The sequence below is a fragment of the Podarcis gaigeae genome (genome assembly GCF_964106915.1).
Source record: "Podarcis gaigeae genome assembly, chromosome: 7".
Classification (NCBI taxonomy): domain Eukaryota; kingdom Metazoa; phylum Chordata; class Lepidosauria; order Squamata; family Lacertidae; genus Podarcis; species Podarcis gaigeae.
This window is the reverse complement of record NC_139683.1, coordinates 25,754,031-25,776,439: the sequence shown is the minus strand read 5'-3', so window position 1 is coordinate 25,776,439 and position 22,409 is coordinate 25,754,031. Positions and strand designations below refer to the sequence as shown.

The window sequence follows — 22,409 nt, the reverse complement described above, 5'->3', positions numbered from 1 at the left end:
GATTTTAAGAAGAGTTTGGGTCTGTAGTGAATCATAAGAATACATGATGTGCAAGTATTGTAAGGAAATAAGTGGCTGTGGAGCCAAGCCCTTAGCTTGCCATGTTAGGGGCAATATTGTGCTGCTTGTACAAAAAGTTAAAGAACCTTTTTTAAAAATCGTGTTGTTAGAGAGTTATGAAACCCTACTGATGGGCTAATCCTACCATGAGGCAGAGTGAGGCAGTTACCTCGAAACAATTGCTGGGGATGCAGGGAGTGGCCATTCTTTTTGAGCCAGCTGGGATAGCTCAGTTGGTAGACCACTGAGACTCTTTAAGAGTTATGGGTTCGAAGCCCACATTGGGAAAAAGATTCTTGCATTGCAGAGGGTTGGACGAGACGACACTTGTGGTCCCTTCCAATTCTATGATTTTATGATTAAGCAGCTATTTGCAAACTTCTGAGCTGGCAGCAATAGCTGTACAGGTTGAATATGCTTCATGTTGAGCACGTTCGAGTTGCGCTCTGCGGCAACCCGGAAGGAACGGAGCACATTACTTCCGGGTTTCGCCGCTCGCGCATGCGCAGACTCTCAAAATGACGCCTCGTGCATGCGGGGGCTCGTGCATGCGGGGCTCCGGAACCGATCCTGTTTGCATCCCGAGGTATTGCATCACTGTACTCTCTTTCCACTGTTAGAGGCAATATGTCTCTGAATACCGGTTGTTGGGAACTGCAGGTGGGCAGAGTGCTGCTGTGCTCATGTCCTGCTTGCAGGCCTCCCACAGAGATGCGGTTGGCCACTGTGATGACAGGATGCTGGAGTAGATGGGCCATTGGCCTGATCCAGTGGTGGTGGTTCTTACGTTCAGTGCTTGCGTGTTATTGATCGGATCTGGCTGTCTCACTTAATTGCCTTCTTCCAAGATGTCACACACATGCTGATTTTCCTTTGGGGAAAATCCCTGACCAAGCAAGCAGGACGAAAGGCCCCCTGCCTAGCCCACACCTTGCAGCTTTCTTCATGTGATGCATATGGGTGCCACTGCACTGATGCATTGCATTACAGTGGTACCACTGGTTGCAGCGGTGCATCTGCGCATGTGTGGGTTGCAATTCGTCGCTTCTGCTCATGCACGTGACATCATTTTGCGATTCTGCGCGTGCGCGGGTGGCGAAACCCAGAAGTAACCCTTTCCGGTTCTTTTGGGTCACCGCAGGACATAACCTGAAAGAACGTAACATGAAGCAAACGTAACATGAGGCATGACTGTACATCAGCTGTCTTGAATAAGCATCAGATTGGTGTCAATTGGACAGTGAGTGAGGGGCACTGAGGTGTTGGAGAACTGAGTGTGTGTGAAACATGTGGTCTACCTTGTACTGGGTCACCTTAGTCCAACCCCCTGCAATGGAGTGGAGCATTTTGTCCAAATGCCAGATTGAACCAAGATCCAGTGGTTAAGCTGGTCAGATTCTGTTTTGGGGATGACGTGAGGTTCATATTCACCTCAGGAAGCAAAGTAACTTGGGCCAACCCTGTGTAAAGATTTGCTGAAGGTTGCTCATATTTAATTGTGTATGATCAAACGCTATAAAAAAAAATCCTGCCTCTCCAGTAGAAATTGTGCGTGTGGTTTGTATTAATGGAGTTATTAGCTATTCAGACATAAAGCTCACTGCTTGACTTTGGCCAGTCACATACGCTTGCTTATCCTACATCACAGGCTATTATGAGGGTAAAAAGGAGCAACGCTGTGTTCTGCTCAGAGTTCTTTGGAGGAAGGGCAACTAAATCCACAGTGCAAAAAAAAATCTTAACAACATCTGTCTAACTTGCAGCCTTGAAATACACCTAAATCTGCTGAAGTTCAAATATTCTTTATTAATTTTGCTGTACCTACACTATCTCTTGCATGATTGTTTGCTGTTGTGCATTTTTGTGATTCCTCTTGCATTTGTTAACATGTTTTTAACAGAAGCCTATTTTGGCATTAAGTGGTATAAAAATTAATATGTATTAAAGTTTTGTTGATAATTTTACTGTTTCATGTAAACCATTTAGAGGTTTTAATGCAATCAAGAGATATATACGTTTCATTAAATAAATAAAAATAATATTTTGGTTTGAAAGCCACTTCTGGGACTTTGTGATTGAAAAGCAGGATACAAAGTAACGTAAGCAGCACTCTGATTTGGGCAGGTAGTGAATCCTACTGAAAGCATAACTGATAAAAAATATTTATCTAGTATTGCAAAATGTACTTTCAGGTTGTAAGTGGATTTTTCTTTTTCTTTTTGTGTCTTGTAACTTTTAGTTTAACCAGTCTGTGAGCAATGAACTAAATATTGGTGTAGGTACTTCGTTCTGTCTCTGCACAGATGGGCAGCTTCATCTCAGGCAAGTTCTTCATCCTGAAGCTTCCAAAAAGGTAAGAAGACTAAGATTTACTTAATTCTGACCCCTTCTGACAATCAGAATATGCATGTATCTATTGCACATAGTTTTGCTTAAAATGAAGTATTTCTCGTCACATTGCCCGTTTTCTGAAATCACTGATGTACGGGGATGTGTAAAAGAAGAGAATGGTTTGTTTTTCACAGTACAGTCTTGTTCTTTTTTGAAAGAAAAAAAAATACAGGACTAAATATTCATTCTTTACATATTTCTGTTACATACTAACTGCAGTTCTTGCCTGTAATTTCTATTGAGTAGTATAATGACGCAACATGAATTTTAATGTTGAGCACAATTGCATTTTCAAAGCAAAATTGATTGTTAGATAGTATGGTTGCAAGTGTTCCCAGATCTTGCTGCCATAAACAGTATTTAAATCCTAAATGCACTTAACCTATGTACACTTAACTTTGATTAAGACTCATTGCATTCAGTGGGATTTACATCTGAATAAAGTATGCATAGGATCAGGTTGCATATAACAATATTCATTTTGGCTTGGACCTAATCTTTGGTTGGAAATCCCGCCAAGTTTTATCTGGCCGTGATCATCTACTCTGGTAGGATCATGTTTGCAAACATGCAGTGTACTCTACTTGGCTCTTCCTCTGGAAATGGTTTGCATGTTTCATTTAAGTTATAGCTGGCATTGCAGACTTAGAATCATAGAATCATAGAGTTGGAAGAGACCACAAGGGCCATTGAGTCCAACCCCTTGCCAAGCAGGAAACACCATCAGAGCACTCCTGACATATGGTTGTCAAGCCTCTGCTTAAAGACCTCCAAAGAAGGAGACTCCACCACACTCCTTGGCAGCAAATTCCACTGTCGAACAGCTCTTATTGTCAGGAAGTTCTTCCTAATGTTTAGGTGGAATCTTCTTTCTTGTAGTTTGGATCCATTGCTCCGTGTCCACTTCTCTGGAGCAGCAGAAAATAACTTTTCTCCCTCCTCTTGGATCATATATTGCCAGTCTTAAAAACAACTACACTTTGCTGCCTAGTGTTTGCTTCCAGGCCCATTGCAGAGAACCTTTAAAGTACCGAACAACTTGGGACTCATGTGCTTGATGATGCCTACTCCAAATCAGCCTGCCTACATATTAAGTTCATTTTCTGATGCCCTTCTTCAAATGCTACTTTTATCACAGGGGAGAATTGCTTCAACAAGGGAGGTGGCCTTTTTTTGGTACCCCAGTTGGTACCTTTCCAGGGGGGGTATGTCGGGTCCCAACCTTGTTTTCTTGTAGGCGCCAGACAAAAACATTTTATTTCTGATGACTTAAATATTTTAAAACATGACAACTACTGCCTGCCTATATCTACTGCTTGATTCCTTATATTGTCTATTTTGTTTTGCTTTGTGTCTACCTTTTTGTAAATTACCTTGAAATCCGTTGAGATAAAACGTGTATAAATATTACCAATAATGCAGTGGTCAATTTTCCTTCCCAAGCAATGCTTGCTTGGAATTTATGCTGCTTCTGTATAAGAAATCTATGTATGCAGCGTTGCATATGTACCACATCGCAGGTACACTACATGTAGATTTCCAGCGCATGTGACAGCAATGCCAGTAAAAATCACATGTGAAGCAATTTTTACTTTGGCTGTAGCTGATGCATTTTGCTGCTTAATCTATCAGTCATCTTTTCATAGAGATTAAATCTGTGCTCCGCACCTTTCAGATCACGTTGTTGTAGATCTTGAAATTCTGGTCATGAGCAATCTGTGCTTTCCAAGGGTTCCTATTGCCACTAATGTTACAGTAGCAAAAATACATGTGCGTTTTGAGTCTTGTTGGGTTTTTCGTTGTTGCTTTCAAAAATAAGGAAGAACACCAGTAAACTCATCTTTCAACCCATTATAAAGAGAATACATATTCTCTTAGTAGTTGGGTGGGCAGTCTGCAGTTTAGCACCACCTGGAGAGCCCCACAGTTTTCATCAGCTGTGAGGCTTGAAGCAGAGGCAAAACAGAAATCAATCTGCCACAGAAGTATGCCTCTTTTTTTTTTTTTTTTACTTTTCACTTCAGCCCACCCTCTGCTATGTAAATCAGTGCCTGAGGCGTATTGCCCTATAATAGAATCACATTGCTCTAGTGATGCGCCAACAGAGCGGGGGAGGGAATGAAGCTTTTTAGCCATGCCCAAGGTTCTAAACCATGTCGACTGCAGCTAAAATATTAATAACCCCATTCATAAATATAAAGTGGTGCAATGCATTTGTCCTTTCTCAAAAGCCTTTGGGGTTGAGTTGATATGAAGCATAGCAATATACAGTACATACGTGTGTGAGAGAGAGATAGACGATACTATTTATTTGATCCTTAGAGCAGTCTTTAAACTTCTATAAAATAACAGAATAATGGGTGCGTGTGAAATCTGGCGTTCATTTGGGATGAGCTGCGTAGCTCATCCATAGTTCTTCTCGTGAGCATTGCAGGCTCTTCCAATCTTGCTTCTTCCAAAATATGCACAGGTACAAAAAATGCTGTGTGGAAGAGACTTCTCTATGTCTCTCTGCTATACAGCCAGGCCAAGCCCAGGGTTCAGGGAGCTCAAGCCTGCATATAAATGAGAGACGAGGTTTTAAGTTGGGAGTGTTCTTTATGGAAATGTTTCTCGTAGTATGAGCTTATTGGAAAAGATGGGGAGTTTCTTGCAAGAACGGGGATCCTTTGATCCTCCAGATCTTGCTGGCCTCAAACTTCAGCATGATCAGCTGTTGAGGCTAATGGGAAAACAGCAACATCTGGAAAGCCACAGGTTCCTCATACCTGGCTTACAAAACTGAAGGAATGTGTGAGTGGTGGTTTTTTCTTCTTTTGCACTTTCTTTTGCGCAAGACTATAAATGTGGCCTGGAAGGACTATGGGAGGAATCCAGCATAATGCAATGGCAATTGTTCCATCAATGTGCAAGCTTTTCAGCTTGCCATGTGGAACAATACCCCCTCTTCCTCCTTCGCATGCTAGTCTGGGGGTTCTCCTAATCCCCTCATCAATTTTGGGAGTGTTGGGTGTGTACGGAGGGAGGCAAGAAGCCCCACTCTATTAGCAGAGACCCTTGCGCTGGCTTCTGCTAGTGGGGCTTGTTAGTTGAATCCTGCCCTTAGTCTGAGATGATGTGTTTCCCTTTTCAAATGGGTTCTGCAAAACCTTTCTTGGCTCTAGTTACAGATAGGTAGCCGTGTTGGTCTGCCATAGTCAAAACAAAAAAAATTCCTTCCAGTAGCACCTTAAAGACCAACTAAGTTAGTTCTTGGTATGAGCTTTCGTGTGCATGCACACTTCTTCAGATACTTTCTTGGCTCTGTTAGTCTTTATGTGAGTAATTGTGAATGGGGCACAATTTCTTATTAAACGACACTGAGGGTGAGCTCTCACGAGGGGAAACTTAGATACCCGTAAGTGAAAAAAAGTTGACTTGCAGCTTACAAAACGGTTTCCTGTAAGGCTAACTGAGCATGCTTTCAACCTGATAGTGTACAAGCTATACACCTTGACTTACTAGAACTAACATGTCATTTTTGCAGAACATCTTGTTGTCTGAATGTTTCTACTCATTTTTTGATCTGCGGAAGGAATTCAAGAAATGTTGTCCTGGCTCACCTGAAATCGACAAATTAGATGCTAAAGCCATGGCGGAATGTATCCTTTTAAAATGAATGAAGTGTTAAGAGCAGTGCAAGTTTAATCTTTAGAGTGTCTGGAAGAATTGTGTTTCAGTTCACTTTGCCTTTGAAGCTCCTTTCTTCAAGGTTCTCCTCTTTAAGACCAGTCAGAGTGTCCTTGGAGGCAGAAACACTCTCTGGTTCTTGAATGTTGCAATTTCTAATGTTAGATTTTTGCTAGAAGACCACATCGTGTTTGCTACAACAGACTTGGCACAGGTACCCCTCTACTCTATCATTTCCAAGGTTTACCCTTGGAAGTCAGATCAGATTCTCTCTCCCAGCTTTTGTGTTATTTGCACACAATTCTGCCTGGCAGGGTGTATTGTGATTAGTTGCAGAGCTTAATCAGACCCCTATCAACCATTGGGGCTGGGGCTGAGGGGAAAAAGGGGGACTGTTCTTGGGTTTCTCCATAATATTGTTCTTAATTACACCACTATTGCAAGCACAACGTTATGCTGCTTGGTTGCTCTGTAGACTTCTCTACCTGAGTCCAGCAACATCTAGAGGGCCACAGGTTGACTACCCCTGCCCTGTGCAGATTGGTTCTTTAGGTTCCACTGCTCTGGGGATTTGGAAACTCTGAATTTCATCACCAGCGAGCATGAGCTGGGGATAAGGGATCATGCTATTGTTAAATCTATTTTGGTGACCTCACTGTGAAATTTTGACTGTAAAGGGGGGAAGCAAATGAGGAGAGCACATTTTGAGCAGGAAAAAAATCAGAGGGGGATTTTTCAGTTTCTGATTCAGCCACCTGCAGCTGCTTTTCATTTTTTCTTTTAAAAAAGGAAAGGTTGGGAAATAGTTAACATGCGCCAGCCATGGGACATCTAATCCAACCCTCCAAGGTCTCTCTTGCTTTGCCATCTGCCGTTTCTTTTGAGTGGGAGCAGTGGCGTAGTGTGGGTTGTCAGACCTGGGGCAAGGCAAGTAATTTGCGCCCCCTAACCCATGGATTTGCGCCCCCTAACCCTAACCCCCAGATGTTGCGCCCGGTGCGGCCGGCCCTCCCTGCACCCCCCACGCTACGCCACTGAGTGGGAGGCATAACTAGCCTTTCTGTCAGACTCATGCAGAGGTTTGGTATCATGCGCACCACACAACCCAAACTGAAGCTTTTTAAGCGGTTGTAAAAGTAACTTAACGAAGGGGCCAGTGGCAGGTGGCGGTTTGGGGAGGCAGTGGTCACCTGCTGGTGCTGCTTACCAGGAGGCAGGGGCAAGGTGGTGGGAAGGTCAGTGTGGTGCCTATGCTGTGGCAGAGCCAGTCAGCTGGTGGGAGGTCAGGTACACTGCTGCTGCACCACCATCGCCAGGCCATCTACTACTGAATGAGGCCCATGTATCCGAGCCACTGCAGTGTAGTGGTTAGAGTGCTGGACTAGGACTTGGGAGATCAGGGTTCAAATCCCCACTCAGCCATGAAGCCCACTTGGTTGACTTTGGACCAGTTACTATCTCTCTGCCTCTTTTCTCACCTCAAGCTCCTTTGAGAAAAGGTGGGATATAAATTTAATAAAACATTAGCCTTAAATGTTATTCGACAATAGTTACTACAAGCACCTTACTGTTGCGTCTGAAGCCACAGATTTCTCACCTTGTGGCGGTCTTCTCTGAAGCCTTCCATAACTTACTTACTTTTATTTATCAATTTTATACAGTATCCTGGCCTTCCTTCCAAAGGAGCATAAATACAGGATTTCAAACAAGATCTAACTAACATCGAGTCATTTTCCTTTCTAGTGTATTGAGCAATGCTCCTGTTAAGATACGACATTGGCTTTTTGTGCTGCAGCGTCACCTTGCTGACTCAAGTTCCCTTGGTCCACTACAACTCAAGTGCCAGCCTTAGTTGCCCATCATGTTATATAGCCATAAATGATAAGGCACCGACTTGTGGGTTTATCAGCCTAGTTCTTCGGTGTGAGATCTTCCCACCACTCTGACCAACGAGTTAGGGAACTGACTGTTCCAACTTGGATCCTAAAGTGGCCCTGTGTTTTACAGCTTTCTGCTTGCATTCCCTGCCCCTGCTTCAGTTCATCGCCATTCTCCACTTGCAAAGCTCGCTCAGCTAGTTTCTGGTTGCAGGTGCCTCAAGGGTGGAGTGAATCAAGTTTGCATGGCTGCCCATAAATCATGTGCCTTCGGAGGATACATTCTGCTGTTCCCTTAACAGTCAGACATGCAGAAATCATTACATGGCCAATATGAGTATACTTGCAACTAGAAATGCCCACATGACTTGTTTGGGTCAAGGCTTTTGAAATTCCATTCAAATGTTTGAAGGAAATACAGTTTCGTCGTCCTAGCACTGTGCCACTTAGGATACAGGCTGGGGACAGTAGCCTTTAGTTGCAATGTAAAATTATACAAGATTATACACCCATCCGACTGGGTTGCCCCAGTCACTCTGGGCAGCTTCCAACAGATCTAAAAACTTCCCTATACAGTGGTACCTTGGTTTACAACCATAATCCATTCCGGAGGTCCGTTTGTAAACCAAAACAGGTTGTAACCCAAGGCGCGCTTTCGCCAATGGGGCCTCCCCCCCAAAATTGTTTGTAATCCCCCCAAAAAGGGTTGTGATCCAAAAAAAGGTTGCAAACTGGGACACACACTTCTGGGTTTGACATGTTTGTAATCCAAAACGTATGCAAACCAAGATACCACTGTACAGGACAACTATTTGATTATTTATTTATTGCATTTATATCTCACTGACTTTCCAAGGAGCTCAAGGTAGTATAGATGGTTCATCCCCCTCATCAACCATCATAATCTTCCCCTCATAATTCCCACAACAACCTCTGTGAGGCAAATGAGGCTGAGAGGCAGTGACTGAGCCAAGGCCACCCAGTGAGCCTCATAGTTTGGCAAGATCCTAAGTACTATAACATGCTGGCTCTCAAGTTATCAGAATGGTGTTCTGAAAAGCAATTTGAAGTAGCTATGGGAGGTGAACCAGCACTTGTGCTACATGATGTGTAGGCTTGAACACAGGAAGGCAGAAGTGTAGAGAGACTGGGGAATGTGCATCGCACCGAATCCTAATTTTGCCAGGTGCATCTTGCATTCTCCTAACCTTTGCATATTTAGTCTTATGAAGGTTCCCGATTGCAAGGAAGGCTGGAGGTACAGCACACCCCACCACTGTTGGGAGTGGGACTGACAAACACCCCGCTCTTCCTCTAGTCATTTTTGCCTCTGCTATTCAGTATGCTGCTCTGCAGTACAAACATCTTGTGCATGAATAGCTAGTGCATCAGGTAAAAGCCCAGGCAGAAGTCTCTCTCTCTCTCTCAAGAGATGCTTCTCTTCCATTTGCAAAGAGGTTCTCTCTCATGGGGAGCATTCAGGGAGATGCCTCCTCTTGCCTTCTGAAGTGGTACAGCCCTAGGAGGCAGTCTTGGAAATGGACATGAAAGCTAGGAGCTAAATGTCACCTTAAACCTAGTTTATGGACGTAGCGATGGACTGTCTAGGCACACTTTTTTATAAGAAGAATACAAAGCTGAAAATGAATGAACTGCCCCTAAAATAATATGTTCATTTTTCACATGGTGTAGTCCTTCCCCTGCCCAACCCCCTAATACAGTGGACCCTCTGGTTACATACCACTCTGGATACGTAACTTTCAAGTTACGAGCGTGGCAAACCCAGAAGTATATTCTTCCGGGTTTCGCCACATGCACAGGAGCGGCGCCTCTGGTTATGGACCACCCCAGAACAAATTAAATCCATAACCAGAGGGTTCAGTGTATTCTTAATAGAGTCTCTTCTCCAGTCTTCAGAGAGTAGCTGGAAGTGGGGAGGCAGAAAAATGTTCTCCCTTCCTTCTACTCTGCAGTTTTAATCTGAAATCTTAGGCGCAGTACTGCACCCAGAGCTCAGAAACTGCTTGCACTAATGAAATTCCCTGTCACCAGATGCACCTAGAACAATGGGAGTTTTGAACACTGCTAGGAGGATTGTGTTGGGTTCTCCCCCCACCCTCACCCCGAACATTTTTCATTGGCTTTGAGATGTTAATGGTTTGTGGGAAAGGATAAATGCTAGTCGTAGATCTGCTAAGAGTCTAGACTCTGACTTCATCAAGCATGTCTGATTCTATTTCAACCAATGTTACACTGACAATTTGAGGGATCGTATAAAATGGAAGAAATGCTGTGGTTGGTAATCTACAGGAGCAGGAGGGGGCTACTGTAAAAACAAAATGCTAATCTGTCGGAGTATCAAAGAGGAAAAAGTCTAATAACGATGTGCAGATCAATGGCCAGAACTAATAATGCAGCATGGCAATGGCAGAGCCATTAATTGTGAATAACTGGGAACGAAACCATTTTATGTAGGAAAAGAAATATTTCTCATGCAAATGCTTTCATGCAGAGGTTTGCAGTGCTGCAGAAGCAAAGAGTCTCATTTTGTGTTTGACAATCTGTTTTATAAAAATAAATCTGAAGCATAAGGAATGTAATGGATGTACTTAGTTCCAATATATACGATCATATACAAAAATTACTTTTCATATTTTTGTGTGTGTGATATATAAATAGAGAGATACATGGATTACAATGACTAATGAAGCAGTAGGGACGCGGGTGGTGCTTTGTCTAAACCACTGAGCCTCTTGGGCTTGCTGATCAGAAGGTCAGCAGTTTGATTCCCTGTGATTCCCAGCTCCGGCCAGCCTAGCAATTCGAAAGCATGCCAATGCAAGTAGATAAATAGGTACCACTGCAGTGGAAAGGTAAGCGGCGTTTCCGTGCGCTCTGGTTTCTGTCACAGTGTTCCGTTGCGCCCAAATTGGTTTAGTCATACTGGCCACATGACCTGGAAAAGCTGTCTGTGGACAAAGGCCAGCTCCCTCGGCCTGAAAGTGAGATGAGCGCTGCATCCTAAAGACATCTTTGACTGGATCTAACCATCCAGGGGTCCTTTACCTTTTACCTTTAATGAAGTAGTTCTTCACACAGCACATAGTCAAACTATGGAATCCCCCCCCCCAGGAGGTAATGATGGCCACCGAATTGGATGACTTCAAAAGAGGATTAAACAAATTTGAGGAGCACAGGGCAATCAATGGCTACTAGCCAGGATAGCTGTGCTCTAACCTCCACAGCTGGAGACATCAGTGCTCCTAAATACCAGTTGCTGGAAACCAGGTGAGGGGAGAGTGCATTTGTGCTCACGTTCTCCTCACTGGTTTTCCACACACATTGGTTGGCCACTGAGAACAGGATGCTGGACTAGATTAGCCATTAGCCTGATCTAGCAGGCTTTTTCTTATGTTAAGCATAATACCTGTTTCATTACTGTAATAGATTTATGGCTTCAGTGATTAACTTCATCATTCCAAGATCAAAGGAAACACGTTTGAAGCTTTAAAATTTTATATTGTGCGTCAGATCTCATCAAGATTGCGAATATTTTCCTTTTGTACATTTCCAGCTCTTACATTTCTAATTACTCTTTTAATAGTATGGTGGGTGGGCAGATATCTAGATGTGGAGGATATGAGAGAACAGGCCTAGGGACAAACACCACAGTGAATCAAAACAGGTTGATAGCTAGCCCGGAAGCATAATCTATTTAAATTGCCGCTTTAAGATTCTTGACTTAACAGCAATGCTCAGATCTGAATCTTGACAAGAGCAGTTCGCAACAGAATTTTGGAGCGTCTCAAGTGGAAGACATGGGAAACATCATTTTAACACTCATCTCAGAACCATACAGTAAGCTGTTTCTGTTTTTCCGGTTGCCTGTTCCTGGTAAATCTGTCATCACTTTGTCCTTTGCGTCTGATTGACAGGGATGACTTGTTTTTTTAAAAAGAAATTTAGGATATTCAGGTGTGCCATAATTTCCTCCCTTCCCCACTGACTATCCAGGTACTAAAGGCTGCTGAGCCAGTTCTGTTGCAAGATTAAATGTTTTGAACTAGACTACCAGAAAGCCAGCTTAGGAACTTAGAAATCAGCAGAATGAAAAGGAAATTGTGGTGCAGTGACAGGAAATATGTGGCTCTCAAGATGCTGGTGGACTCCAGCTCTCATCAGCCCCAGCCGGTGTGGCCAGTGGATGGGCATGATGGGAGCTAGAGTCCAGCAATATCTGGAGGGCCACACAGCTCCTAGATTCTGCTATAGCGCTCTTTCCTCATATGATAGTACAACACAGAGGCAAAGAGGCTGTGGGGATCACAGGCTCAGCCTGAGAGTTATAAATCACATGAGGAACCTACACAGAAATAATAAGACTTCCTGCCATGGTCATTCATGGTGGGTGGACCATAATCTCCAGTTTCTCAGCTTCCTTTCTTTTTAAAATAGATTCCACAACATGCTAGAAACTTACCCCTAACAGATAAGACAAAATATGCAGACACGATTCCCATTTTTGTGAGAACAAGTCTGCTCATCATATTTTAGTGTTTTACTCTTCACCCCAGAGAAAACTTCCTGCGGGTACACATGCTCCCTGCTTTAAATATTCTCATGTGAGGGACTGAGAGGAGCTGCACAACTTTGGAGGCAGAGACTAAACATAGAGCCCTGTAACCCCGCTGTTGCCTTTTTGCACAAGTGACACTCCATTTACTAAAAACACACCAGCTTCAGAAGCAGCTCCAGGCTTAGTATGGTTGGCAGAGAAGAGGCCCCATCAGTGTGTAATTGTTGGGTTGACTTGAGGAATCATGCAGCAGTTCTTGATACAAGAACTGCTTTTTCGAGGTGTACAATTGTCCCCTTCTTTGGCAACATGTTGGAAGGTATATCTTACTCTGGGTCTAGACATTTCGCTAACTTCATTCTGCTGTGTTTTGTAGATCACACATTTTCGGATCCAGAAAGGGTGAACTACAAATTTGAAAGTGGGACCTGGTAAGTGCATGCTCTTTTTGTAACGGAAAGCAACAGATTCTTTCCATTTTGAATCTGGCCTGCTGTTTTCCTTAGAATACTGTAACTTTAGGGGCAGGGGAATGGATCCATACCTCCACTGCCAGGCATCTTGCTTGTGAACTGACCTGTGGTGTCTGGGTGACTATGGCTAAGAGCTAAAACGTTGTGCTAGGTGGACTAATGTTCTGACCCAGCATTTTTTTTAAAAAAAAATATCATTACAATTAAACTCAACTCTCCTTCCAAGGAGCAAAGGATAGCATACTTTGTTCTATTCCTGTATTATCCTTGCAACCACCCTGTGAGGTAGATTACGACTTAAGCGATAGTGACTAGCGAAGCAGGTCAGTTGAAATTAAGGGACATAAATGAGGCATGGTCGCTAACTTTAGTGGGTCTACTCTGAGTAAATGTGAGTTTACTACAACCCAGAGCCTTAAATACATTTCACTACCTGCAAGGAGCTTACAATATAAAAATTACATACTAGGAAAATGACAAAGCAGCAAGACTGCCACAGATAGCCTATTCAAAACATCTGCAGCCTAGTGGTGACAACATTGGCTCTAGGTTTTTTCCCTCTATTTTTGAAGATTACAGCATATTGGAGGACAGGCCCATAATTTCAAAACTGGCTGAGATTCTCTTTCTTTGCGGTAGTGGTGGGGATAAGTCTCTCCCTGACTTATTGCGAAAGCATTTTGAAAAATGTGGAATGTGAGCCTATAGAAGATATCCCTGGCTCTAGCCATGGTTCATGATGATAGGCAAGTTTTAAATATATATCCTTTTGCTTGATCTGCAGCAGCAAGATGGAACTTGTAGATGATAACACCATAATCCGAGCAAGAGGCTTACCATGGCAATCATCGGACCAGGACATTGCTAGGTTCTTCAAAGGCCTTAATATTGCCAAGTTAGTTCTCTCATTTAGTCACGTTTGTTATTTTCAGCCATGTTCTCAAGCTGTTTCCTGGAGTTGACGTATTGGCTGCCCTTGGCCACCAACTGAAATTTGTATTTGGCATGACCCTGCTAAATACAATGAAGGCTAAATGCAACTGTTGTAGGGGTGAGACCCTGCTCCCCAGCTCATGGCTAAGAAAGAGGGCTGGGAATTTACCTCCCTTGCCCTAAGCCTTAGACTAAGTGTGGGGACTGGACATGCGTGCTGAGGTTAATGGGAGTTGTAGTTCAGCAACATCTGGCAGGCAAAAGCTTCTGCACACCTGCCTTTGGCACTCAGGAAGCAGTGGGAAAACTCATGGCTTTTGAAATGTCTCCAAGGCTCAGTGAAGGAACAGAGCCTCCCTGGGCCTAGGTGAAAGGCAGGGGCTCTCCTTCATCCCATGTTCTTGCCAGAAGAAAAGAGGCACTTGCCAGTGGCAAGCTAGTGAGTGCATTTGTGGATCCTTTATCTTACTTTTTTTTCATTTCCTGAGTTGCCCAGCACCTGAGCTAAAAATCAGGTAAAATACAATCACAATGCAGGAAACCCACAGCTAAAATAGTTTTCTTTCTGTTTGAAAAAAATGGACTTTAATGTCTTTTTCTGGACTTTCTGAAATTGGAGTGGATGCAAAGGTGGTCAGCTTATGGCCCCCCAGATGTTGGCGGACTATTACTCCCACAGAACCTGTGGCCCAACTGTTGCCAGTCACCTGATTCTGTCATAACAACAGATGACAACTTCAGATGGGCTTGCTGTCATCTGATTGGCACGGACAGCAAGCCCTGCTTTGCCTTTTCGCAAGTGTGGTTTGCATTCGGACAACAACTGTGAGCAAAGCTGTGAGCAAAGTTATGTGCAGAGAGGGAAAATGTCTGTTTCAGAGCCAATTTGAATGAACAGTACTTTAGCCTCCTGTTTGTTCTTTTGCAAAGACCTCTTTACCTGACATCTGGTGTGGGGCTGGCAGGAATGTTTGGCGGACCTTTCTCAGACATCCTCTTTTCATATTCCCATGTTTCATATGCATGAATAAAAAATATCCTTGTCTGTACTTCCTTGAATTAATTATTTTTTTAAAACTCTGCAGTAAGAGAACCCCTATTCTATAGCAGGAGTGAGTGGCTGAATTCTTAGTCTGTGTACAATTATGCAATCTTTTTGCTTTTTAGGGTAGGGTTTTTTTAAAGCGCACACTATTGATTAAAAAGGTGCTTTAAAAAATAAATACTGAGTATTTTTAAAATGCCAGTAGTGGGAACATTTCAGAAGTGAAGGACTTTGCTGCTGAGGTTCACATGCAAGTAGCTACTCCTGCTTTCAAAAGAGAGGTGTGAATGCACCTAAGAACATCCAGTGCTGCTTGCCTTTGATTTATGTAAGTGCTGGTTTTGCAAGGTGAGACATAATGCTTTGTGTGCCTTACGGCTGCCTCTGTTTGCTGCCTTAACTCTTTAGAGGAGGGGCCGCACTTTGCCTCAACGCACAAGGCAGGAGGAACGGAGAAGCTCTTGTCAGGTTTGTCAATGAGGAGCACCGAGATCTGGCGTTGCAAAGACACAAGCATCACATGGGGAACCGGTACATTGAGGTATGTTGCTCAAGCTCCAAAATCGATGTTTGGATTAAATGGTACGGAGGGCTTCTCCAGGCATAATCGTTTCCCTTTCCCTTTCTCAGGTGTACAAAGCGACTGGGGAGGACTTCTTGAAAATTGCTGGAGGTAATTGTTCTTTAATCTGGTGATGGGTGTTTTTTATGGTAGGGTTTTAAAGTATGAATTTACTATTCTGTACACTACTTTGACATTTTTTGATATAAAGCAGTATATAAATGTTTTTTGCTTTGCTTATTTATTGCATTTATATCCCACCTTTTCTTCCAAGGAGCTCCAGGTGACATACATGGTTGTCCCCCTCCTTGTCATCCTCACACTGACCCTGTGAGGTCTGTTAGGCTGAGAGGCTGTGACTGGCTCAAGGTGTGAGCTGCATGGCTGAGTAGGAATTTGAACCCTGGTCTCCCTGGTCTTACACTCCCAACTGCTATGTCACACGGGCTATCTAGCACTGTCCTATGGAGCTGAACGTTTTGTCTATCCAGCCAAATTCCTCTGCAATTAAGCTTCCAGGGTGATCTGAGGGACAGCCTCCCTGCCCCCTCAGATCAGGTATTCTCTCTTTGGAGATGCAAGGAGGTGCATTTTATATAACCTGGCACTGATCCAGAGGGCACCAGACATATTTTGAGAATGTGCAGTAAGTTAATGTTCCAGGGCTGCAGAGGCACTGTGGTCTAAACCACCAAGCCTCTTGGGCTTGCCGATTGTAAGGTCAGTGGTTCGAATCCGCATGACAAGGTGAGCTCCCGTCGCTCTGTCCCAGTTCCTGCCAATCTAGCAATTCAAAAGCATACCAGCGTGAGTAGATAAATAGGTACCTCTGCGACAGGAAGGTAAATGGCGTTTCCATGTACTCTGGTTTCCATCATGGTGTTCCATTGCGCCAGAAGCAGTTTAGTCATGCTGGCCACATGACCTGGAAAGCTGTCTGTGGACAAAGGCCGGCTCCCTCGGCCTGAAAGCAAGATGAGCACTGCAACCCCATAGTCGTCTTTGACTGACTTAACCGTCCAGGGGTCCTTTACCTATAGTAATGTGGCTTCAAAAAAATGGGACACTTTTGGCACACTAGCCAATGTAATACAGTGGTACCTCGGATTGCAAACGCTTTGGGTTACAAACACTTTGGGTTACGAGCTCCGCTAACCCAGAAGTAGTACCTCGGGTTGAGAACTTTGCCCCAGGATGAGAACGGAAATCACGCGCCGGTGGCAGCGGGAGGCCCCATTAACAAAAGTGCACCTTAGGTGAAGAACGGTTGCGGGTTAACAACGGACCTCCGGAACGAATTAAGTTTGTAACTTGAGGTACCACTGTTTCTGTGTGGGTTTATGGGGGGTTGTTGTTGTGGGGAATTATTGCTTGTTTGTTGTTTTGTTTACATGCTGTAAACCGCTCTTTGATCTTCAGATGAAGGGCGGTATATTATTATTATTTATTAAAAATAATAATAGACTGGCATAAAATTGGGTGTGGAGAGAGCAGCCACGAAGGTCTCAGCTATTCAGACGCTACCAATGCAGTGTAGATGGGACTTGGATTGTACAACATTAATGTATGAACTGGGCTTTAATGCAGAACTATTCAGTTGAAAGTATGAAGCGGCTGCCATTGTCATGCAACTCTGACTCTACTTTTTCTAGGCTCCCTGCGTAATTTGGAACCCTGATCACCCAGGGAGCGCACATGGGTGCAGCAGGTTCCCCATTGCAGATGCTTTTAATGAATGTTGAAGCCAGAAGGAGCCACGAGAGAATAGGGAGTCAGTTAAAAGTGTGGCCCTGCAGACCCTCACGTGGCAGGCCTATATTTGCCATGACCTTGCAGCTGTTTGGATATTGGGGGAAGGCAAAGTGAAGGATCTGATAATACTGAGCTTCCCACATCTTCAGAGTTTACAGAAATTGCTTCACTATGGAGTTAGGTGCAATAAGCTTTTAGGTGCCGCTGAATGCTGCTTGGATATGGCTTGTGCAGTAGCGTGATTTACGAGAAAAAGGTCTGCTTCCTGCTGTTGAGAGAAAGTACTGGTGCAGGCCCAGTTTTGCAAGATTTTATCTGGGTGTGATCATGCTATTATAGCCTTTGATGATGTCACTATAGCTTTATGTCTTTGTAGATGAAGGGCTGTGCCAAGACAGGCTATTGGCTCATCTGTTGCGTAGAGCGGGGATGTGGAGCCTGTGGCCCTACAGATGTTGCTGGACTACAGCTCCCCTCATCTTTGACCTTTGGCCATCCTGGGGGTTGCGTTGTACCTAGAGATTTGACTGAAGACCTTCTGTCTGCAGATTGCGTGCTCTGCCCCTGATCTATGGTGCATTCTCAAAGCACCTTGGCAGGAATAGTTAGCATTTTTAAAAGTAATAAGATTTCCACCCCACCTCCCACTGTTGGGGGAGGCAGGAGGGACTAGCTGCCATTCAGAATGCTGACTAATTATAGAAAAAATACCATAACTGCAACAATCTTTATGGGAAACTCCCCTCCTGATCTGCTACATATTTCAAAAAGTTGCTTGTTTGACTTTGGAAACCTTTGAAGATACCGCAACCGAATTTTGTGGGATGGTTCCTGAGATCAAGGAGCAGGTTTTCATCCACACTTGGATGCAACGGGACACCGTTCCACGTTGCAGTGGCTGAACAAACTTTTCAAAACAGCACCGATTCTAGCCACCTGATTTCAAAATGGCACTGGGTTGTTTCTTCTTCTTCTTCAAATTCCCAAGCAGCCTTGTACCTGGCATTGCTAATAGGCCAAAAAAAAAAAAAAAAAAGGGATTGTAGACTCTTTGGGGCAAAGGCCAGTCCCCTTGCATTTATAAGGCACTCCGTACACTGATAGGGCCATAAAAATAGCTTCTAGATTTGGAAGCTTAGCATTTCAAAAGCACTAGTTGCGTGCAGGCTCCGAAAAACTAAACAAATCCCACACGTTGCCTCAGGTAAGGGTGGACCTCGCAAACAGCTAAAGGAATTTCATTGCCAGACTTGTCGGGGTGTGTCTCTTGTGGTGGTATTTCTGGCTCTTGTATAGAAGTAAATAAACTGAAGGGCACCCTTCTCCCAGTCGTAGAGAATGCTAGGAACTGTTCCCTCACAGAGCTACAGTTCCCAGCACCTTTACAACCTACAGTTCTCATGATTCTCCCTGACAGGTAAAGTGGCACTGGAGTGCTTTAAATGTATGTTGTAAATGTGAGTCTTCTTAAAATGAGCACAGGCCACACAGGGAGAGGAGTTGCTACATTACATTTCATTATTGATTGATTTAATTTATATACCGCCCTATACCCAGAGGTCTAAGGGAAGTTCACAGAAAAGATCACAATATATAAAATCAAAATAAAAACAATAACCCAAATAACACCCCCCCAAGAGCCACATTTTACAAGGGTATAGGATGTCCATCAGGTCAACCAAAGGCCTGGTTAAAAAGGAGTGTTTTTGCCTGGCGCCTAAAGGTGTATAATGAAGGCACCAGGCGAACCTCCCTGGGGAGAGCATTCCACTGATGAGGAGCCACCACAGAGAAGGCCCGTTCTCGTGTAGCCACCCTCCAGACCTCTCGAGAAGGAGGAACACGAAGGAGGGCCTCAGAAGAGGATCTCAGGGTCTGGGTAGGTTCATATGGAACAAGGCGGTCCTTGAGGTATTGCGGTCTTGAGCCCATTTTACTCTGTCCTATCTGTGGGAAACAAACAACTATCTCAACTTCTAACTTCCTTGGTTCTTCAAGGCACGTCCAATGAAGTGGCTCAGTTCCTTTCGAAAGAGAACCAAGTGATCCTTCGTATGCGCGGCCTCCCGTTCAACGTCACCACCGATGAAGTGTTGGCATTCTTTGGTCAGCACTGTCCCGTGACGGGTGGAAAAGAAGGGATCCTTTTCGTGACGTATCCTGACAGTAGGCCGACAGGGGATGCATTTGTGTTGTTTGCCTGTGAGGAATATGCACAGAATGCGCTAAAGAAACACAAGGACTTGTTGGGCAAAAGGTACATAGAGCTCTTCAGGAGTACAGCTGCTGAGGTCCAGCAGGTGAGTTAAGGACTTGATTTAATGTCATAAAAGGAATCTGTTGTGAAACAGAAGTTTTGTGGGACAGAGGAAGTTATAGCAGGAGTCCATTCAGTGTTGGGTCCAGGGCCAATACAAGATTATTTACTGTTTTATTTCATAAAATTTCTACATTGTTTGATTGTATAACAACTTGGGTATTTCTGAGCTTCCAACTGTCAAGAGGTATTCAGGAGATGAGTAACTATATAGCCTGCAGAAGACATCTGAAGGCAGGGAAGCTTTCTAATGTTTAATGTTTTATTTATATATAATATGTTGGAAGCTGCCCAGGGTGGTTGGGGCAACCCAGTTAGATGGACAGGGTACAAATAATAAATGACAATGTCAGCTTTTAAGTCTTGCTCAGAATTGCGCATTCAGATCCCGGCTGCAACATCTCTGAGCAATGGGCTGTAGCTTGAGAGAAGAAGCATGATACAAGAATGTAGAATTACAAAATGATTGGGATGATTGGGAAATGTGTTTGTAGCCATTCCTCTTTTACAGTTTAAAATCTTTAAAAGGTCTGGTGGTGCTGGTGAGCCTGGAGAATGCTTGCCTGATGGTTCACCAAGCCCAGTCCCTCCTTGCCACCCTTCCTTGGTCCCTTTTGGGGTCCACCACCCTCACAAGCACCCTTGGCAGGGTTGCAGGGGAGGGCCTTCTCAGTGCTGCTCCTCGACTTTGGAACTCCTTCCCTAGAGAAGTTAGGCTGGCTCTTTCCTTGTTGCCCTTCAGCCAGCAGGTGAGGACCGTCTTATTCCTAAGGCTTTTGGGAGCAGACGGCTTTTAATGAAAGGGCTGGTGCTGTGCAGCTTCTATTGTTATTATCTGTATGTTTTTTATAGATTTTTAAAATATGGTTTTAATTATATTAATGTGTAATTGGTTTTTATTTATTTCCCCATAATGTTGCTGTCAGTGGGAAAAGTCAGGGTACAAACACACACACACACACACACACACACACACACACACACACACCCAGCCATATTATTTATGAATAATAAAATGGTTGTTGTTATTCTTATATGGGCCTCATGCTGGAAGGATGAGGCAGATCATTATTGCGTGCAAATGTATAGTTTGCCCTTCCGCCCTAAAGGGAGCCCAGGGCGGTTCACACCAATAAAATCACATGAACACAAATTAAAACGCTCATCTACTAGTACTACAGTAGGCAGTTTAAAAGCAGCAGTATAAAACCTTCGCCAGGCTACTGTCTCAAATGGCAGGCCTAACTCGGGTGGGCTGAGAGTGATGCCTCTGTGCTGCTCTCTGCTGTCAGCATTTGGGGATGCAGCATGAGACGTTCAGCCTTTACCTCCTGCCGGTTCATGAATGGAAGAGTCCTTTCATAATCATAATTTATTATTTACACCCCACCCATCTGGCTGGGTTTCCCCAGCCGCTCTGGACGGCTCTCAACAGAATATTAAAAACACGATAAAACACCAAACATTTAAAACTTCCCTAAACAGGGCTGCCTTCGGATGTCTGCTAAAAGTCAGATAGTTGTTTATTTCCTTGACATCTGATGGGAGGGCATTCCACAGGGCGGGGCCACTACCGAGAAGGCCCTCTGCCTGGTTCCCTGTAAGCTCACTTCTCACAGGGAGGGAACCGCCAGAAGGCCCTTGGCGCTGGACCTCAGTGTCCGGGCTGAACAACAGGGGTGGAGTCGCTCCTTCTGATATACTGGGCCAAGGCCATTTAGGGCTTTCAAGGTCAGCACCAACACTTTGAATTGTGCTCAGAAATGTACTTGGAGCCCAATGTAGGTCTTTCAGGACTGGTGTTATATGATCTCGGTGGCCATTCCAGTCACCAGTCTAGCGGCTGCATTCAAGAGTACAGGATCTTCTGGTGTGCCTTGGGATTCCTCCTGCCAGTAAGAAGCCACCTCTTCTTTTTTCTCTTGGCCTCTTTGTACCCCATACACCAGCTGCATACTCAGAGGAGTGATCAGGCATGAGCTGTCTTACTTTGCTTTTTGTTAAATGGGAACTTAACAATGCTAACAAAATACGATGTGATGGTGCAGGCTATAGTCCGAAACACAGGGAAGCCACTTGGCTGTTAAGGTTTTTATTTTATTTTATTTTATTTTATTTTATTGCAGGTACTGAACAGATACTCATCTGTGCCTCTCATTCCTCTCCCCGCTCCGCCCATCCTCCCTGTACTACCTCAGCAATTTGTACCTCCCACCAATGTCAGAGACTGCATACGGCTGCGGGGGCTTCCGTATGCCGCCACTATAGAAGACATTCTGGGTTTCCTAGGGGAGTTCTCTGGAGATATCAGGACTCATGGGGTTCACATGGTATTAAATCACCAGGTAAGTGGAGAGGGCAATCCCATTTTTCTCACAAGGGCGCAGTAGCAGTGGGGAGCCTCTAGCCTAACCAGGCCCGCCAGGCCTCTCCACTTGGTGCTCTCTGAGGCCATTTCAGCCAAGCCACTCTCACCTCCCTATGCCTATAAGTTTGGAAGATGTGTGACCGAGCCAAATAGGGGTTTTTTCAGATGCTGATGATCAGCTGATGTGGGGGGCTTGCAAAGCACTGTGCACTGAGGCTTCCAGTTCCCCACTGCTGCTGTATAGAACCCCCTTCCTGTGTGTTCTTGGTTTTTATAAAGGGCTGTCCTCAGAGAACTATATGGTGGTGAACTCTGCCGTGGCTCGCGGCTCCTATGTATTATTATTATTATTATTATTTATTTATTGAACTAAAAAGGAACATTTT

The 22,409-nt window shown here is 44.2% G+C and overlaps 1 protein-coding gene across 2 annotated transcripts in view; it reads left to right on the top strand.

The window, feature by feature from the left end:
- Nucleotides 1-22,409, top strand: part of ESRP1 (epithelial splicing regulatory protein 1) — a 37,647-nt gene that overhangs the window by 2,972 nt on the left and 12,266 nt on the right. For both annotated transcript variants that reach the window (XM_083749792.1, XM_083749793.1), the window contains exons 3-11: nucleotides 2,300-2,413; nucleotides 5,978-6,092; nucleotides 11,757-11,855; nucleotides 12,950-13,004; nucleotides 13,831-13,941; nucleotides 15,433-15,565; nucleotides 15,655-15,697; nucleotides 19,337-19,638; nucleotides 21,782-22,000. In XM_083749792.1, the coding sequence (XP_083605918.1) occupies nucleotides 2,300-2,413; nucleotides 5,978-6,092; nucleotides 11,757-11,855; nucleotides 12,950-13,004; nucleotides 13,831-13,941; nucleotides 15,433-15,565; nucleotides 15,655-15,697; nucleotides 19,337-19,638; nucleotides 21,782-22,000 (1,191 nt within the window). The remainder of the gene's footprint in view (nucleotides 1-2,299; nucleotides 2,414-5,977; nucleotides 6,093-11,756; nucleotides 11,856-12,949; nucleotides 13,005-13,830; nucleotides 13,942-15,432; nucleotides 15,566-15,654; nucleotides 15,698-19,336; nucleotides 19,639-21,781; nucleotides 22,001-22,409) is intronic.